This window comes from Ambystoma mexicanum, chromosome 4p, assembly GCF_040938575.1.
Source record: "Ambystoma mexicanum isolate Mex_15411 chromosome 4p, UKY_AmexF1_1, whole genome shotgun sequence".
In the NCBI taxonomy this organism is placed as follows: domain Eukaryota; kingdom Metazoa; phylum Chordata; class Amphibia; order Caudata; family Ambystomatidae; genus Ambystoma; species Ambystoma mexicanum.
In genome coordinates this window covers 280,942,336-280,962,780 of record NC_090927.1, presented here as the reverse complement: position 1 = coordinate 280,962,780, position 20,445 = coordinate 280,942,336, and the positions used below count along the sequence as shown (strand labels likewise).

At 43.5% G+C, this 20,445-nt stretch overlaps 1 protein-coding gene across 2 annotated transcripts in view; it reads left to right on the top strand.

Annotated features, from left to right (window-relative positions):
- Positions 1–20,445, top strand: part of LOC138453203 (adhesion G protein-coupled receptor F5-like) — a 939,048-nt gene that overhangs the window by 833,547 nt on the left and 85,056 nt on the right. Inside the window, exons 17-19 of one of the 2 annotated variants that reach the window (XM_069605830.1) lie at positions 3,583–4,998; positions 14,520–14,561; positions 14,665–14,724. In XM_069605830.1, coding sequence (XP_069461931.1) covers positions 3,583–4,998; positions 14,520–14,561; positions 14,665–14,724 — 1,518 coding nt within the window. The remainder of the gene's footprint in view (positions 1–3,582; positions 4,999–14,519; positions 14,562–14,664; positions 14,725–20,445) is intronic. The other variant, XM_069605831.1, reaches the window with a different exon arrangement.

Genomic DNA, 20,445 nt, shown 5'->3' with positions numbered 1-20,445 from the left:
AAAACTTAACATAGCCAAAGACTTAACAGAACCTTACTTGGCCCCTATCCTTAAGAAAGCCTGCAACCGTTTCAAGTTCACCTATGTCACCATCAAGGAGGTAACAGAAATAATAACAACTCTCAAGCCATCTAGATGTGAAGGCGACGCCTGTCCAGCTCCCATCATTAAAGAGGCTGCCAGAGAATTAGCCCTGTTTATCACCTCACTCCTAAACTTATCCTTTGACTCCTGCTCAGTCCCGACAAACTTAAAAGATTTAAAAAAAAACCAAAACAACTTAGACCCTAACAAACCCACTAACTATAGGCCCTTAACTACTGTCCCCTTCCTTCTTAAAATATTAGATAAGTCGGCCTATCTCCAAATCCAAGCCTTCCTAGAATCAAATAATCTCCTCGGCCTAAGACAATCTTGCTTTAGACCCAAACACAAAACCGAAACAGCGTTAATTGACCTAAAAAACCATATGGACAGCCTAAAGGACATTGGAAAACTAGCTATTCTCCTCCTTTTAGATCTCTCAGCCGCATTCGACCTTTTGCATCACAAAGTCCTTTGCAACCACTTGACCTCAGCCGCACATTTCTCTAACGAAGCCACGGCATGGATTCAGTCCTTCTTAGACAAACGTACCATGAGAGTATTCTCTTCTAACCTATATCTATCACTTGTGGTGTCCCACAAGAATCCTGTGTCTCACCAACACTTTATAACCTATTTACTAAGCCCTTGTTAGACGCTCTTGACAACCTGGATGACATCTACACTAATTATTCAGATGACACCCAGATCCTCATACCCATCTCGGGCAACCATGAAACAGACTCCTCGCTCCTCAATAAATTCTATCTGATCATTCAGGCATGGATGGCCAACCATGGACTCTGCCTGAATGACGAAAAGACGTAGCTCCTCCTTGTCGGATCATCAGCCAGACTAAACAACCTAACCACCCATTTTAAGTCATTCACAATTGACGGCAACAATTTAAAAGTCTCCAGAGAGGTGAAAACCTTGGGCTTTTACCTTGACTCTACATTTAACTTAAAGAGACAATTCAATACCACCTCCTCGGCCACATCTTATACTTGCAAGCTCATCAATGCCTGCAAACCCTTCCTGTCCCTAGATAGTTGCATCACACTGGCAAGAGCTTTGATCTTATCAAAGCTCGACTACTGCAATGCATTATATCTAGGCTCCAGTAAATGTAACCTAACCAAGCCCCAGACCTTACAGAACAACGTGCTGAGAACCATATTCAATATTCCCAGAACTCAACATATCTCAACTATCATACGCAGCACTAACTGGCTCGCAGTCAAAGATAGAATTAACCTCAAATCACTGACCCTCACACACAAATGTCTTGCTAATTATGCACCTACATACTTATCCAACAAATTCACCAGAAAAATGTCAGAACGACCACTGAGATCAGCACAATCGCACTGCCTAAATGTACCTACCTATAAGGTACAAAAAGCTGGAGTTAGTAGCTTCCTAGTGATGGCCGATAAATTATGGAACTCACTCCCCATTAACCTCAAAATCTGAATCCTCATATTTCAGCTTCAGAAAGAACACCAAAGCCTGGCTAATGACACTAGAGACATAAATACTGCTATCTGCCTAGCCATGTATAAGCAACTGTATGTTTCTCGGCTTCCTTGTAAAAATTAACTGGACCTCCATGCCTGTTGCATGCATATGTATATACTTACTTGGCTGTAACGACCTTTGGAAATACCTTGTGTGATTTATTACTGTCGTGCCTGTACCTTTGCTACTTGTAAAGTACCCAGATAGCGGTTTGGTGCGCTCAATAAAATAAACAAACAAATACAGCACGAGGCGCAGAGCTCATGTTCACAGAGCTGGTCAAGGACAAAGGGGCAGGTGGAAAAATCCTGGTTCCCGAGGCAGCAAACCACCTGCAAGAAATCAGAATAAAATCCTCATAATTGCAGATAGAAGGACTTCGTTTTGCGGTCCTCTCACACGCGACCCAGCAGAACAGGACAATGCTCATTTACTCGTGGTGGGAAGAGATGCTGCAGCAAGACGAAGTAGAATGATACAAGTGTTGCCCACCAAAACTTCAACCTGCAGGCACTCTCTCAGGGTTAGGTGATCATACAGTGGTAACAGTATGAAACATGCCGCCCTCCATATGCTTTCCCATCACCTTGAAAAGGTACACTCAGCTCTGTGACCAGACAGGGTCCAAGGCCTAGGAAGACACGTTCTAGCCAATCCAGAAGCTTGAATTGTGAGGTGGTATAAAATGTTGCATAGGCCAATGGCCTTCCTGCGATCCTGCACCAGTGAAGTTTGTAACTTTTAGGGGTATGATGGGGGTTGTCGTGCTGCCAAGAATTTATTGATTGAGCTTGCCAACGGTCCCAGGTAGTTGGGTACTGGGGCGCTGGCTGAAGCAAGGACAAACTATTGTAAGTTGCTTAGAGAGAAAAAGGCAGAATATTCTGGCCAGCTTTGGGGTAAACTTCTCCCGGCCTCTAAGTAGGGTGACTCTAGAGGCTTCTGTCGTCAGGTTGATGCCTGGAAGGGCAGGGAGTGCAACTCGATCCAGGATAGTGTTCCTGAGGCGGCATGGGTTACTTATTTTGAAAATCTTCATAGGGATCACAGCGTGCCGTCCTGTGCAGGATCAGATGTTGACTTCAAACAGCACAGGGTGGATGATTCTGCTCCCTGTTCTTTGGCAGCATAGCTGCGACTTTGAATGAACGTGTTTTACCGTGATTCTGTCCTAATACTGCACATTCAGGATTTTGTATGCAGAATTTCCAAGCCCAGAATGATAATATCAATCCCACTTACTCATATACAGAGAAAAGAGTACTTGACAGATCCAGCATGTTAAGAAATATAATTGTGGAACACATAATGTGCGCAATGTATGAATTCATTGAGGTCATATATACGCAGACAATCAGCCTCGTTACGAGTTTGGTGGAAATACAGTCGGAATGACTCCCTAACTCATTTACTGTACCTCCATAGGATGACGAGTGGTGTTAATGCCCCTTTTTGGAGTCCACAATACGCAGTAATTCCACTACGGTAAACCTTATGAATTTTGGAGGTGAAGTGAAGGATTTCCCCAGAGCTGAATGCTATAGCGAATCCTCCACTTCACCTCAAAAGTCAGAATTTCATGGTGCACACTGGCGGTTATTCCATTGCAACAACAACAAAAATGGCACTAATGGAATTACCGTTGAAAGGTACTGTACTACCGAATTTGTAATGAGGCTAAATGTTATGTCTTTCTCGCTTTTATTTACACTTTCAGTAGATTGAAACAACGTTACCATCAATGTATTAAAGCAGCCTTTGCCTTTCATTAGCAGGATTCAAACAGTATCAAGAACTTAGTGACATGTCAATCTCATGAGGTGTCGGATCAAAATCAATGTTCTCTCCATTAGAAAGACAGCGCAAAAGCACACGTATTTTAAAGGTTGCCCTTTCAATTTCATGTTTATGTTGTGTTACATGACCTTTTTATGTATTTGCAAATCTTTAATTATTCATGTTTCCTGCTTACTACAGGATTTTCTTGATACTGCCAACGCCGTCGTGAAGAAAACAGAGACATGGAACAGTTTTAACAAATCCATAAGGGTTCAGGGCGGGTCGCTGCTCCTTCAGTCGACAGAGAAATTCTCAGAAGCTCTTAAAATCAATGACACCTTTGAAATAAATACAGAGACCATTATTTTGAAAGGAATTGTCGTGAACCGTGGGACTGAACATTTCTTTCAGAACTTTACATTCTCCGACAGTGGTGTGTTTGGGATAGTGAACATTTCCCCCACAACGCTGTACACTGTTCTCAACGCCAGCATTATATCCATAGCGTATTCCTCTATGCAAGATCTCTTAAGTGTCCAAGGGAATACGACGGTGAATGGCCTGGTTATGACAACAACAGTTGTGGGTGAGAAGAATACCACGAATGTAAATGAACATTTTCAAATATCTATGACGTTTGATAAAATAAACACCTCACTAATTAACGCCATATGCGTCTCCTGGAAGTTCGATATGGATGGCTCAGGAGAATGGGATGCAGCAGGTTGCACTGCAAATGAGACCGAGAATGAAGTGAACTGTACATGCACTCACTTGACTTCGTTTTCAATGTTAATGTCCTCATCTACACCAAACCCAAAGCCAAAAGGGACCAATATCGATGAAGAATTAGCATACATAACTTACATTGGTGTTGGCATTTCCATTGCAAGCTTGGTTACTTGTATTATAATTGAGACTCTGGTTTGGAAATCAGTTACTAAAAATAAAACATCGTACATGCGCCATGTCTGCCTTGTGAACATTGCTGTATCGCTTCTCATTGCAGACATTTGGTTCATGATCGGAGCAGGCATGTCGCAAATCATGTCTAATGCCACTGCTAGTAACTATACAATACCCAGCGCAATGAAAGCCTGTGATGCTGCTACATTTTTTGCCCACTTTTTCTACCTGTCGTTGTTCTTTTGGATGCTGACCATGGGCCTTATTCTCTTTTATCGCATGATCTACGTCTTCCATGACATGAGTCTAACGACCATGCTCGTTATAGCATTCAGTCTGGGCTATGGCTGCCCACTCGTCATTTCAGTGGTCACGATCGCGGCAACAAGGCCACAAGACTATTACAGACAAGACAACGCCTGCTGGCTCAACGTTCAGAACACCAAGGCATTCCTTGCATTTGTTGTGCCCGCCTTGACCATTGTTGCTGTAAATTTTATCATACTCGCTGTGGTCATCATAACACTGCTAAGACCGTCCGTTGGAGATAAGCCAAAAAAAGATGAGAAGAGTACCCTGGTCAAGATCGCTAAAAGCGTCGCCATCCTAACACCAATGTTAGGCCTGACGTGGGGATTTGGAATAGGCCTCGTGATCACTGACAACAATGCGCTGAATGTAATATTCACTATTCTCAATTCGCTACAGGTTGGTCCAGGCTTCCTTTCCAAGTATTTAATTGTTGTGCAAGGAGTTCAGGTGTATTATTGATAAACCACCTGTACACTTCCTGTTGCTGGCAGTGTAGGTGGTGGTTTTGATGGACCTGGAACAAATCTCGCCCTGATCCAACAGAAATCACCAGACAGGGTGCAGTCCCCATCTTCTGCACATGATATGATATTGCATTTATAACACGCCTATACACAAGTGTTTCAAGGTGCGGCGAGGCGAGGGGGGACAGAGGGAAGAAGATCTTACTTTGCCAGGTGACATTGAGATTGCGCAAGTGCAGGGGAAGTTGGAATGGGTAAAGTGCAGGGGGAAGAGAGAGGGGCAGTGCAGTACAGGGGATCGACAGTAAAACAAATAAATGGAATAAATAAAAGCAATAAGTGCAGCCAGCTGGTGGCAAGCGCTGATAGGGGACTGTAGGGATACAGAAAAACAGTCGCCAACTGCGTGGGTTGCCAGGGAGGCAGTGCAGGTGTGCAACTGGCGGGCGGAGGTGTGCAACTGGCGGGCGGAGGTGTCCTAGGTCCAAGATCAGAGGGTGCCCAGGTGACCAGTGCAGTAACAGTTTCAGCCAGGAGTTGAGTAGGGGAGAGGAGAAGAGAAAGCAGAAGCAAAGAGGAAGTGTTTGAGGTGCAAAGATGGAGATCTACTTTATTCTAGCTTCATTGCTGAGATTTCATTTTTCTCAGCATTGTTTTGACGTTGTTGTATGCACTTTCTCAAGAAATGCAGACTGTACTAGAACTGTATGCAAGATGGGTGGGTCTGGAGATATACTACTGTGCCCAAACAAAGTAAATGGGGAACAGATTTGGGGCACAGGCAAATCCACAGAAGTACACTGTACTTTATTTTCTAACATGTTCCACTGAAATTGGTTCACATCCCAATAAAGCTAAACACCACTTTCAGTTGAAAGGTAACAAGATATTTTTTCACTCCAACTTTCCAGGTTTATTTGAACTTCTAGGGGTTTTGCGTCTGGTGATTTCCTTTTTTGTTGTATTTGCATGTGTAAAATTCACTTGCTGCATGTGATTCTTTGAGAAACAACCTGCATGAACAATTTACAGGTGTTTGAAGCCTTATTATGCCTATGCAAATGGATTTATATGTGAATTGGCCCCAATGTATTTTATTTTTCAACAAGGACAGGGTATACGTACATGTATATGCCTAAAGGGTAAACGTAGCCCAACCTGAGCTATTTTTAATGTAGTTAATTTTAATTGTTCGTGCATTTTGGCACCACAAAAATGCTTTTACATTTTCTATGCAATGTGACTCAAATAACAATGCACTACACATTCAAACCAGTTTCAGCTGTTTGCCACAAATGTTCAGCCTTATTAAGAACTATTGAATGTGATAAACAACAAACAGGTGTTCCTCAACAGTTCATCCCAGGTGGTGCAGCAGTAACAGATACACTGAACATGAAAGACAAGGTCTTATTTTCGGACATATTGCAACAGAACGTGGCATCAGGTTCCACAGCTCATCCAATTTGCTTTTTACCTTTTGATAAACTGACCCACCATTGCCTTTCACCCTAGTTCAGGGGTCTGCAACCCGTGGCTGACTTGATGTAATGGACTACAAATCCCAGGATTCCTCACCATCGACTAGACTGGCTATGGCTTATTAGAGTTGTAGTCCAAAACATCTGTGGGGCCAAAGGTTGCAGATCACTGCCAGCATAGTCAGTTCTATTTTTCTTACGTCACTCCAAAACAACACCTGTGTGATTCTGCCACCTGTGGTTCTCCAGATATTTCAGACCAGGTTTCCTGAAGCTGCAGCTAGCCAGATCTTTTGGACTAAGGTTCCCATTGTCCCTCGGAAATGTACTATACTGGCTAGGGCTGATGAGACTTACAGTCAAAAACACTTAGAGAGCCATGGTTTGATGACCTTCCTATATATATATATATATATATATTTCTGAGGCTTGTGGAATCTGCTTAGATCACATGCTATGCATAGGCGGACATCTAGTGGAAGCTGCAGAGTATTACAGTTGTTGTTTGCGAAACTAGAAAAGGGACGTCAACAGGGCGTGCCAGTAATACTATCCCTAGTGTGACATCTACTGTACCCATGGTGCTTCACGTGTCGAGGTCCCTCAGATTGTTTTTTTTTAGCCATCATAGTTGGTCGCATATTGCAGAGTTCCTTCTTGGCTATCGCCATTGCTTAGAAAAATGTAACTTAGAATATTCTTTCTGTCCTTTAACATCTGTCTACCGCAAGATCCTCTGCGACGGCATCAAGGACGTATTACCATCGTCGACGACTACAACAACTCGTCCCGCCAAACCTTTGCCACGGCCTCAGAAGGCCGCAACCGGCCTCGGCCCTCACAGTGGGGAGGTTTATTCTTCATTCTCATTTAGAGAATGCATATTCCCTTCTCCACCCACTTATTTCGCCAGGCTGCCATTACCATACATAATGGAGAATACACCCTTTAAGTTCTGCCCCTCCTGTAATCGAAAGTTCCCTTGGAAAGACTTGCACCGGGTGTGCAATCTCTCTCTCCCAAGGGATCACGCCGAAGGGCAGTGCAAGTCGTGCAAACTGTTCAGGCCCGAAACACTTGTGGACCGCAAACCAAAACGCTTGGCGCCCCACGCCATGCAGGCTGAGCCCGCCATGGATGTCGAGAAAGCCTCCAGCGACGGCAGCATCAATGTCTAGAGTGATGCAGAGGGCGATCGGGATCCGTCAGATACCCGCGTGCAAGCCCCCAACCCCAACGGGCAGGCCAATGGTTCGGCTACAGGGACAACACCCAGCGGCACTAGTACGACCCAGTCGCACTACACAAAACACACCTTCCACGGCTGAAAGTCGACCATGACATAGGCTGGAAAACCACAAATGGCGGCAAGGGGGAGGTCTGAAGGCTCCCTGTCCTCTGGGCTATTGTGTTCATGGTCGCCACATGACAGGCTCCCAAAACAGACAATCATGTCCGTTTCTGACACTGTGTCTAAAGCCACGAAGTCCCCACACGCCGACGACTGGGCATCGAAAGACACATCGACAGCCCCCTCACATGCCAACCACCGACCATTGAAGGATGCCTCGAAGGCCTCTTCGAAGACTACACCGGGTCGAAGATGAGCAAACTCATTAAAAAAACACATCCCGGACACTCTGCTAAAAAGTCAGACATCGAAAAATCATAAGTCTTCTAAAACACAGGGAGAGGGCTCTATTCCGGGGACCATGACCCAGGGAGGGGGCACCATTTCAGGGGCTATGCACCATAAAAGACCCCCTGCATCAGAACCATCTCCCCCCCTCCTGCCTCTGTTACCCCAGTAATCCCAAGTTAATCTCAATAGACAGCAAAACAGATTGATACGGTCATGAGGCGTATGTCCTCCCTAGCTAATTTCTTCGATGACCAGCCCAAGGTCTTCTAAAACCTTCACGGTGCCCCACACAGCGGGCCACTAACTACTACAGCAGTTACCCAGCCTTCCACCAAAACAGCCCGCACAGACCTCACACAAGCTTCCACCTCGCAGCAGGATTTAGGGCAGCATGCTTACACTATGCAAGACTCCCAGGACCCTCGAACTTACACAGACCCAGATGACATTGGTGAAATGGGTGATGTCAACCAATTTTATGATGATGACGACAAGGATGCATATGTCATCCAGTCGCCAGATCACCCAGACCCACCGGTGGCAGACTCACCAGTGGATAACCAAATACAGTATAATGACCTGCTCCTAATGGCGGCAGAGCATTTCAAAATTGATACACAAGAGACACAAGTGGATAAGGACTTTGTTAAGGACATACTAGGGGATAAGAAGTCAGCTACCCAATTTATCCCCTTATTTCAATCAGTACAGAGACGCATCCAACCCTCTCTGATTACTCCTAATCTAATACGGACAGTCAACCCGCGCATTGAAGTATTCCGGCCAGCACCCTCAGACCCCCTTTACACCAGGGGACAGTTAAAACCTGACTTCTTAGTGGTGACAACTACTAGAAAGAGAGCAGGAACACCTCTAGGCTCTTCCGAAGCCCCTCCTGACAAGGAGAGTAAAAAGATGTACACTTTTGGAATAAAAGTAGCCTTTTCCGCAGCTTACTAGACTAGACTTGCTAATAACACGACTTTATTATCTAGTTACAACTGTCACAAGTGGAATGAGATGGGCGAGCAAATAGCGTATGTTCCAGAGCCCCAAAGATACAACTGTCGCTCTCCATTGTAGAGGGTAAACAAAGAGCAAACTGCATCCTCAAGAACAACTTGGATGCAGCAGGCAATGCAGGAAGAATTTTAGCAGAGGGCACGTTGATCGAACGCCATGCACGGCTACGCCAGTCTGGCTTTCAGCTTGAGAGTCAGGCTACCATTCTTAATGTGCCCATAGATCCCAACATGTTGCTTGGCAAAGCGGTGGAAGTGTGAAAGAAGAATACAACACCTTAAAATCATTGGGGCAGCTCACCAATAAACCCTCCGGACAAGTACGGGGGATATCATTTCCGCCATTTTGGAGGGCAAAACTCTCAACCAGCATCTGATTACAACCAGGGTCAAAGCTAATTCTGTGGTTCATCTCAGGGACAGTACTCTCAACAGGGTTTTGAAAGAGGCCAAAGAATGTCCCGCAGTAGGGGTAGGTCCTCCTCCTCCAGAAGCGGCTCAACACCCCCCAAGCAATGACCACCCGATACAGGTTCCCTCCCCTGCTACTCCAGTAGGCCGCATTTCATACTTTACCCACATATGGGAGGGAATCACCTCGGACAAGTGGGTACCTTCGACTGTGGAGGTGTTTTTTGCATAGAGCTGATACAGCAACCAACCAACCGCCCACCAAGACAAACAAACACCTACCAGGAAGAACAACATATCATTGGGTTTATGGTCTTTCCATCGAATCCCAACCATCGAAAAGCAAATCCATCAAAATGATACAACGAAAATAAATGCATCGAAAAGTTATTTTTTACATTTAAAAATACATTTCCATTTAAACTTGTCCATCGAATATTGGAATGGACAAGTTTCAATGGATATGTACTTTTAAATGTAAAAGATAAAATTTCGATGCATTTCTTTTTAACGTTAAAATGTTACATGGAGCTGTCCAGACCTGAAATCTTTAAAGTATTTTGGCACTGGGGAGCTTCGTGTAACATTTTCTTTATTGGGACGGGGGTTGGGAGTTCTCCCCACCAACCCCCAAGGGCACCCCTTCTAACCCTACCCTAATTGAAATCCAACGTAATATATTCAATGAAAGTGCATTAGGATGGAAATGACTTTCAATGAATACGTTTTGTAGGATTTCATTTCGATGAATCAATTTTCGATGGATAGTCCAGATACCTCCTGTTGAAAGAGGTGATAGCACTGCTAATAAAGGACGCCATAGAGACCGTCCCGGTGAACCAGATAAACAAGGGTATTTATTCAATGTACTTCCTTGTACCAAAAAAAGACCTCATAATGCGCCCTTTCTTAGATCTGCGTCCTGCAAACACCTATGTCAAGCCACGGAAATTCCACATGACAACACTATAGGAAGTAGTCCCACTGCTAAAGTGCGGGGATTACATGGCAAACTTGGATATGAATGATGCATAATTTGATATTCATATTTCAATGTTCCCAGCGCACAGAAGATTCTTGCGTTTCAAAATAGTGAGCCAGCACTAACAATTCAAGGTGCTACCCTTCGGCATAGCCTCCACTCCAAGGGTATTTACCAAGGTACTGGCAGTAGTGGTGGCATATCTACGCAAGGAGTCAATCCCGGTGTACCTTTAACTGGATGACTGGCTGATCATAGGGGATAACCCCCAAATTTGCAAGCAAAATACCCAAAGAACAATCATTTTACTTTTTTAATTGGGTTTCTCAATCAACGAGAAAAAGTCAATCCTTGTACCGAACAAGACCAAACAGTTCCTAGGAGTTGTCATAAAAACAGAAGAGGGTCTAGTCTTTCCATCAAACGAAAGAGTACAAAACATACTAGTGCAAATACCTCAGTATCTAGCCGGTCACCAGATAACTGTACGCAATGAAATGCGCCTGCTTGGTATGATGGAATCATGCGTTTACCTGGTCCCACACGCACGATTGTGCATGCGCCCAATGCAGGAGTGGTTGGCGAAACAGTGGTCTCAGGCTAGCGGTTGATGGGACGATCTAGTGTTCGTTTCTCCAACCCTAGTTCAAGCTCTATGCTTGTGGACAACGGAGAATCTGTTAAAGGGAAAACCCTTTCACGACCCGGTGGTGCAGTTGGTTGTCACAACGGACCCATCACTGACCGGGTGTGGGCCCATTACGTTCATCTCACAGCATACGGTCTGTGGACTCAGATCACATCCCAGAATCACATCAACCTTCTGGAACTTCTAGCAGTGCTCAATGCATTAAAAGCCTTCCAAGCACACCTGACAGATCAGGGGGGCATACACTCTCCAAGTCTGTCCAGGGTAGCACAAAGAATCTGGAAGTGGGCACTCAAGCGGGGTATGTTCGTAACATCGCAACATGTTCCAGGGGAACTCAATTCTCTAGCAGACCCACTAAGCAGAAATCCTCTACCAGAAGAGCATGAGTGAAACTCGACAAAGATATCGTAGACTGCATCTTCACACAATGGGTCTACTCCCATCTAGACTTGTTCGCCACAAGACAAAACAAACAATGTCCAGACTTCACATCCAGTTTCCCCCAACACGACTCCAAGGGGAACGCCCTGTGGATGAACTGGTCATGGAAATTTGCCTATGCTTTTCCCCCAACTCTGCTGATGAGCAAAGTGGTTAACAGGATGCACAAAGAACAAGTGCCATTAATTCCAGTTGCTCCTATGTGGGAGAGACAACCTTAGTATCCACATCTGCGCAAACTGGCGATGTGCGACCTGATCAAACTCCCGTGCCCCTTCTACATGGTCACACAGCACGGGGGACAACATTACAACCTCAACCTCAGTCTATGAACTTGGCAGCTTTGCTCCTGAAGTCATAGAGTTTGGCCATTTAAATCTACCTCAAAGGTGTATGGAAATCCTCAAGTAGGCACGCAAATCAAACACTAAACACTGTTACTTTAACAAGTGGAAGAGATTAGTAATTTGGTGCCAGTCAAAAAAAATAAACCCAATAGAATGTACTCCATCACACATTCTTCATGACATGCTTCACTTACTAGACTCAGGGCTAGTATATAACTCCATCAAAGTTCACCTAGCGGCTCTACCCACGTAGACCACTTCTCAGAGTAAGGTGTCCTGGTGGAAAATCCTGGTAATTAAGGCATTCATGGGGGGAGTAAAAAGACTCCACCCTCCTATTTCAAACCCGCCGCAAGTGTGGAACCTAAATGCAGTACTTGCAAAGGTCATTGGACCCTCCTTTGTGCCTATGCATAAGTCCAACATTAAACACCTCACATATACAACGGCTTTTCTGGTGGCTATCACCTCCATAAGGAGAGTCAGTGAACTGCAAGCTTTGTCAGTGCAAAACCCTTTCCTTGTTATCCACAAATACAAATTGGTATTAACAACTTATTAGGTTTTCACCTAAGTTCATTTCAAAGGTCCATGTCAATCAGGCCATCGAACTACCAGCTTTCTTCCAAAATCCATCAAGCTCGGCTGAAAAAAAATGCCATACACTAGATGTAAGGAGGGAGGTCATTTACTATGTAAACAAGACCAGACCGCTAAGGAAAACAGACCAACTGGTCGTCTCCATAGCTCCAGGCAGTTAAGGAGACCGCGTGTCCAAAAATGCCACCTCCAAATGAAAAGTCAGATGCATACAGCTCTGCTACTCTCTATCAAATATAACACTGCCTTACACACCAAGAGCTCACTCCACCAGGGGTACAGAAGCTACCTTGGCTTTTATCGCAAACGTCTCGCTGGATGCCATTTGCACTCTAAAGCAGATTCCCAGGTGGGACAAGCAATGCTAAAAAATCTATTTTCTGCTGTACCTTCTCACAATCCACTACCTTCGCCAAACGCTGCTCACTAATCTTTGCATAGCATGTGATCAAAGCAGATTTCACAAGTCTCAGAAGGGATACATTTCTCACCGTAATTGTATTTCTGATGCTTGTATCTGCTTAGATTCACATGCGCCCACCCTTCCTCCCCTTGGAGTAGAAGGTCAAGGATGATTTCTGGGCTTTATCTGATACATAATCTGCTTTACTACACCTGTACTCGCGCTACACTTCATGCAAGCTCATATCAGAAACAAAACAATCTGAGGGACCTGGACACGTGAAGCACCATGGGTACAGTAGATGTCACACTAGGGATAGTATTACTGGCACGCCCTGTCGACGTCCCTTTTTTGAGTTTCGAAAACAACTGCAATAATCTGCAGCTTCCACTAGATGTCGGCCTATGCATAGCATGTGAATCTAAGCAGATACAAGCATCAGAAATACGATTCCGGTGAGTAATGATTCCCATATATCAAAATGTTAGGTTGGGCTTTCATAGCCTTCCCATTAGTCGGCTTAGTATGCACCTTTTAGGGATGATAGCTGATGGCCTAGCTCAGACTCAGTTGACTGATATAAGCGCTTGATATGACAACATTTCTGAATTTAGGAAGTACATCTTCAGTGGCAGGTTGTGAGCAAAAAGTACTGTCAGCAATAAATTGTGTGTGAGTTACACTGCTAGTGACAGAGTTCCTGTAGAAAAACCACTGATCAGTCACAACCTGGCTACTTCCCATAAACTACACTTCACAAGAGCTGGAACCATCTAAGGTTTGTACAGACCAGCTGAACCTAATCTTATTTTTTGATCTTTAGGATAAAAATGTGTTCGTTTAATGATCATTGCTGACAGTAATGCAATTACGGTCAGTAGTAACTCGGGCCCTGATTCATGGAATATTTTGCACAGTGCAAAGTGATTTTGCACTGCTGAAAGGTGACTTTGCACTGCAGACACACATCCTGATTCATGGAACTGTGCAAAGTCAGTACAAAGTCAGTAGAAAGTCATTTTTGCAGTACAAAATGATTTTGCACTGACTCTGCAGTGCAAAAATACACTTTGGACAGTTCAATGACCCAGGGTGTTTGTTGGCAGTGCAACGTCACTTTTCAGCAGTGCAAAGTCACTTTGAACCGTGCAAAAAAATCCATGAATCGGGACCTCAATGTTCCATACCAGTACGTTTTTTGCAATTAAGGCTACTCTGGTGGAATAGATATTGCCAACGGTTGGAGTTATACCTTTCTTTAATTGACAGCGTTTTAGCACCAGTGGCAATGATCAAATACAGACAGAAATATTCAGGCCCGGCCTTCCTTAATAAGGTCTCATATTTATAGATTTGCACAGTTCATGTGCCCCATTGTGTACTGGGACCTGCTTCTGCATCTACAGTTCTATATAACACCGTTAAATGAAAGCAACAAAACCTTTAATAGTTGTCTTAAATTTTCCTTTTAGGGATTTTTAATTTTGGTGCTTGGCTGCCTTACGGATGAGAAGGTGAGACTTCAGACTTTTTGTCACAAGCATATATACGCATTTAGTTAACTTTTCTGCTGGTTCTTAATCAGGCATATATTTAATACTCCTTCTTTGAAAACAGATCCGTGAAGCCCTATTACGACGGTTCTCACTAACAAGATGGGCATCCCAGCTAACCAAGGTAAGCCTCATGTTGCACAATCTTATGGGTTTAACACTAAATAACATATGGACTATGTTGCAGAAACTCTGGATCAGTGCAAGTTCAATTACCACTAGGGCAAAAATCACCTTAGTGCAAAAAACAAACTTTCAAATGCATTTTTATTCCAAGACAAAGTACTATTTCTATGGCAAACACTGCTTTGTTGAAAAAGAAAGAATGTTTCTGCACTTTTGCCCTAGTGCAAATTGCACTGACAATGGTGCAAGGTTTCTGTAATAGCAGCCGTAATCTTTTTCAACCATGGTTGTTAAGTTCTATATGACATGAAATTATTCTACAAAAGAAAACACCATTTCTACATGATAGGAAGCCAACCAATTACGTTAAAGGACGTTTACCAAGATAACTCTGATTAACAAATATGTATTGGGTAACAATTGGGTACCAGTTACCAATCATTAACTTGGGGGTGGGTTGTACTGACTGGTGATGTCCTGGCAATCTGAGGTAATGAGCAGAGTGAAGCAGGGGCCATTGCTAGGGTCATCAGCGCAGTTACCTGTCTGTGCGGCCGTGAGCAACCAATAGGATTACAGAGGGACCAAAAACATATTTTTGCCAAAATAAAAGATGAGAGGTGTAGTCAAGGTTGAAGAGAAGAAGAGTTGGCATATAATTTACATTATGAAATTGCTATTTGGTATTGGCTGTATTTATGTGCACTGTTCTCTGAAATGCGTCTATGACCTCGCATGTCTCTGTAGCCCAACGCAACGCTCACATATCACCAGGCTGGAAAATAAGAAAGGGAATTAGGAGAACCTACAAACAAGCTTTCTCAGACTACGCACCTGAACTCTGGAAAAACACACTGACGGACATCAGAACGATTCCCCCTCTTCCTCTAAGTCTTCAGAGACCACCCTATCTTGCCAGGCATTGATTGCTGGTAGAGGTCAATTGGTCAGTCTCCCCCCCCCGACCCCTTAGGTTAACGCTTACGCACATGTTCTGGAAAAAATGCTTTTCTTGGTTAGAACAAATACATAAATAAATACAGATACGCTGTGCAATGCCCTGGAGGTCATCATGCAGCAATGTAGTTATAATGACCTATAAATGAATGCAACCAAGACTGCAGTCTGCATGGGGTACTCAGTTTAGACTTAGAAGTATTTCATCTTTGTGTCATGAGCAATATCAAATCCATATTATCATAACCAGCCCAGTTGGCACAAGGTAAACAAAGTGCATGCATTCATGCTACAATGGCTGCAAAAGTGTCCTTCACGCTCGCTAGCACAGGCAAAGGACTGATTAATCAGCCTAGGCTGTACATGTACAGTGAGCCTTTCTGTGGAAATTAAAAACACTCTCAAGCGTGTAAAAGGCACGTTCATCAATAACGAGGCTATGTGGTTTGCTCATCCATTGGTGCAGTTTGTGCATGCGCTAGTACTAAGAACACTTTTGCGGCCAGCACAACGCAAGACCATTTTCTTGTTTTGTGTAAAGGTAGCCCCAAAGCTTTCACACTAGTGCCATGAGCAAGTTCTGAACAAAGATACTGTTACTCTTCATTCCTCTATTGAATTATTACAAGTCGCTCTACCAAGGGTTGCCAAGGAAATCATAGCAAGATTTCTTGCACTTGAGTATGTTAACGTGCATATTTCCGTAGGAGAACGCCTGTGTGATCATAGTGTCCCAGTTGATACCTGAAAGGCCTCCTATATCTCCTGGTGTATCCACACATCCCAACAACTAGTCTGTTTTCATTGCAACAACAAAAAACAAGAGTCTCTCACTTTAATTGCATCCATTTTTAAGTCAGTCAATGGCTTGTCTTAACGCAGAGGAAAAAAAAAGAAAAGATACATGATATTATTGCTCACAGTATTACTGCATGTGGTAATGTCAACCCCTTTATGATTTTAAAATTACATGTGGGCTCCTATACTACACAAGATGATTCATTCTAGGATCTGTAAACTATGATTTACACATGCTATAAGTGGTATAGGACATACTGTCATGCATGGGAATTTGCACTGTTTGAGTAAAAAAATATGTTTTACGGATTAAATGGCCTCACAATACCCTATCAGACACTATTTAAACTAGAAAGGTATTCTTCTGTGGCTGGGAGGATAGCTCAAGGGCAACATGTTTGTCTTGGAAACAAGGCAACACAGTGCAACACAGGTTCGAATCACGGTCCTGTGCTTAGATACTGTATTAAGTGCATATTAAAAGATTAATTAATTTCAGTCCCTCTCATTGTAGGCTGGTGTGTGCATTGTTAAAGAGAGCACACCCTGTTACCTTTCATTAAATAGACTTATACATTAAATGAAATGTACAAAGGAATACTTCAAGGGTTTATCAAAGTGTATGGCATAATAAACATGCTTTAAATAGTGCTAGGACTTTCAGTTAGGGGTAGGGTAAAAATCTGGGCGAACAGACAGCATGGTCAACAAGTGATCCACCTTGTATTTTTTGCTCAAATGTGTACACCCAAATTCATAGAATTGCAACTTGAACCAATATTGCAACCTGGTATGTCTTTAAAGAAAGATGCTGTATTTTATAAGATGATTGACTCCTGAGGTTGATAGGATGCAGAGCCAATACGTAACACCACTGATCAGGATGCATAAACCTCTTAGGCGTATGCACATGGAGACACATTCCAGTACCTCAGTGAGATATGCAAGTTTCAGGTTGGTAAAGGTCAGTAAGGGTGAAATGTAACATATTAAATATTACCCCATCGACCACTGGCACCAAGTTACTTTTTGGCACCAACGAGTAAAATGGGCAGGTTGCTTCAGATTAAATATCGCCCTCACTGTGTTTTCAAGTAGACATATTTTGTGTAGAAGATATATTCAGGATGCCAAATAGTCTTCTTTCACTACAGTTTTAAAGGAAAGGCAAAAGTGGTCCTGTTGGTAGCATCCAATGAGAGGAGACAGAGGTGAGATAGTTCTGGGGATGAGTGTTAATCACAACTGTGTTGACCTGAGTTTCGATAGACCAGGTGGAATCATGTAGGATACTCATGTTACGTACTTCCTGCACTTGCGCTGGGGACCGAGTAGAGCCTGCTAAAAATGTTATGTTTGCAATTATAAACATTACTCATGCTCATTTCTCTAAAGCTGGAAAATGTTGTACACCATCTGTGAGAAATCTGAGGGCGTCCTCACTTCTTTCCCAATATATCCTCCTCCCAGGAGGTGAGGGAAAGCCCGTCACTTTTGGATCCTGACCCTGAGGGTCGGTATGCGAGGGAGGATCACCTGGGTGGAGGAGACTTGGGGGGTGGGGATAAAGCACACTTGTGTATAGGCGCGTTATAAATGCCATATCATATCATACATGATATCCCCATTTCCCTTTCACAAGGCGTTAAACATCCCCAAAGCCTTTATAGGGTATTATCAAGTGCTACTTTATTATTCCAGAGCACACTCTCCCAATATACCCCAATCAGGTACTTAGATGAGGAAGGGACAATCCAGAGTTATACATTCTCTCTTTATTAATACTGACATTCACAAACACCACTTTGGTATTGGGACAAGGAAGAGGGATGCTGGGTACCATGACTGCTAGAAAGTCAAAGAACATTGCCTGCACCTGGAACCTGGAGGGCGGTATAAATGGCCTGCACAGGTGAGGCTAAGGAGATCACCTGTGGAATGCTTGCAGGAGAAGCAGGAGGAAGAGGCCAGTGAGATGTGTACCCAAAGTTTCGAGGAGCTTCAGATTCACTGCAGCGGAAGCGGGAAAAGTCAGCACTGCCAGAACTGGTCTGCAACCCTCCAGGAGTTTGAGGGTATCCTTCTCCATTGAACCGAGGTGGCAGAGATCCTGTAATTGAGGCACTCCAAGCCAGGAGCAGTGACAGCCACAGAGAGCCTGCTGACGCGAAGAGCTGTACCCGGAGACAGCGTTCAAAGGAGTTTGAATGACTCTGTGACACTGCAGGGTGAACCGTGTGCTCTGTGCAGGTTGGATCGCTTGTGATTGAGAGAGGGACCATTTAGGCACTGTGAATGCTGATCATGCTTAAAAGAAAGACTGTTGACAATACGCTTACTTCAAGGCTATAACTTGAAGGCTAAAGAAAAGTGAAGAGAAGGATTTGTGAATACCGAACTGTGAATTGAGAGAGCCAGAGAAATTGAAGCATTTGAAAAGTGTGGAAACGCCCATGAGCAGGGTGCAAATTCCCAGCAGGGGAGTACACTGGGAATTTGAGAGCAATTTTTGCAATGTGCTTGAATGGAGTGAAACGGAGCCTTATGTTTTCAATACTGAAGTAAAAGAAAGCAAGCGTGATATTCCCTGATACAAAAGAACTGTGAATTGTATACATTAAAGAAAACAAGCACTGGAAAGTGCCAAAAGAATATAAAGAACTGTGCAAACTGAAGTAATAAGCAATGATAAAAGCCTTAGGAATATCTGACTGTATAACTAGTGAATGGTGGCAAAACAAGCCTTGAGAGGGAATCAAGAGGAAAACCCAATACTACTGTGAAGCTGAAAAAGTGGCAGTGTAACTGTGAAGAAGAAGCAAGTAAGTTGTGTGGGCTGGGTGACCTGTGATGGGTGGACTGTGTGGTCTGACAAATGCGCCTAGACTGAATACACCCACCTATAGGAAAGGCTACATAATTCACCCATAAGTTTGTGTTTGACTGTCAAGGAGAAACAGTATCAGGTAATAAAATTGCGGCAAAAATGTCGCAGGTAAAAGAAAATCGCAGCAAAAATGCAGTGGTTTTACCCGGCAAAGGTGTCCCCCGCTCCCCTTAACCGATGTAATGGGTCCAGAGGTTGCGGGGTGTCCTTTACATGATTGTGGCAGCAAAACCACTTCATTTTTGCTGCAATATTTTGTATTCACAGCCATTTCTGCAGCGATTTTAAGACATGGAACTGGAGAAACTTGAGTGATTTGATATTATTGAACTGAACTTTTTGTGATATTGGTGAAACTGCAGAAAGGCAAAGCTGACAGAAATCCTATAAGTATCCTAAGGAAATGTATTGGTTTTTGGAACATTGAGAGACTTGAAAGTGTGGAGAAGGGAGGCCCTCTTTTTGTCAAAGTGAACCCCTTTTCCAACAACGAGCTGGAAGAAGCTCTGGACTTTTATTTGAACACTTTTCATTTTGATGCTGACATCCCTACACATTATAGTCAAGTAGTTGTGAGGGTACGTATAGGTTTTGGACACAGACGAATATTTGCTTTGGACTTCCCCACAAAGACGCTCCTTAGTTTTAGTTAGGTAGGAAAATCCCACCTTAGCATAAAGCAAGCTAGACATTTTCTCAACCTTCTCTTATTTGAATAAAAGTTTCTGACCCAAATATTTAATCAGTTGTCTGTGTCTGCTTCTTGATGCCTTCACACATATCAACAACTCAATTTGGGGCAGCTACTGTATTATCAGAAACACTTTTGATATGAGCATGTATTTTTGGATGCTGAGTCATCATTTAAGATCATTACTCTATGAAATGGTTCTTCTCCGCTGGTTCTTCTTGGCACTGGTTTTGAGAGGGTATCCTTTGAGCAAGCAATGGTTACAGGCATATGTCCATGTTTTAGCATGAAAAGCTTTTCTAGACAATTCTGTCAAATGACAAAATCCTGAATGGTACCTGTCCCAATTGCAACACCAATAAATATGACACACAGGTTGGTGCACC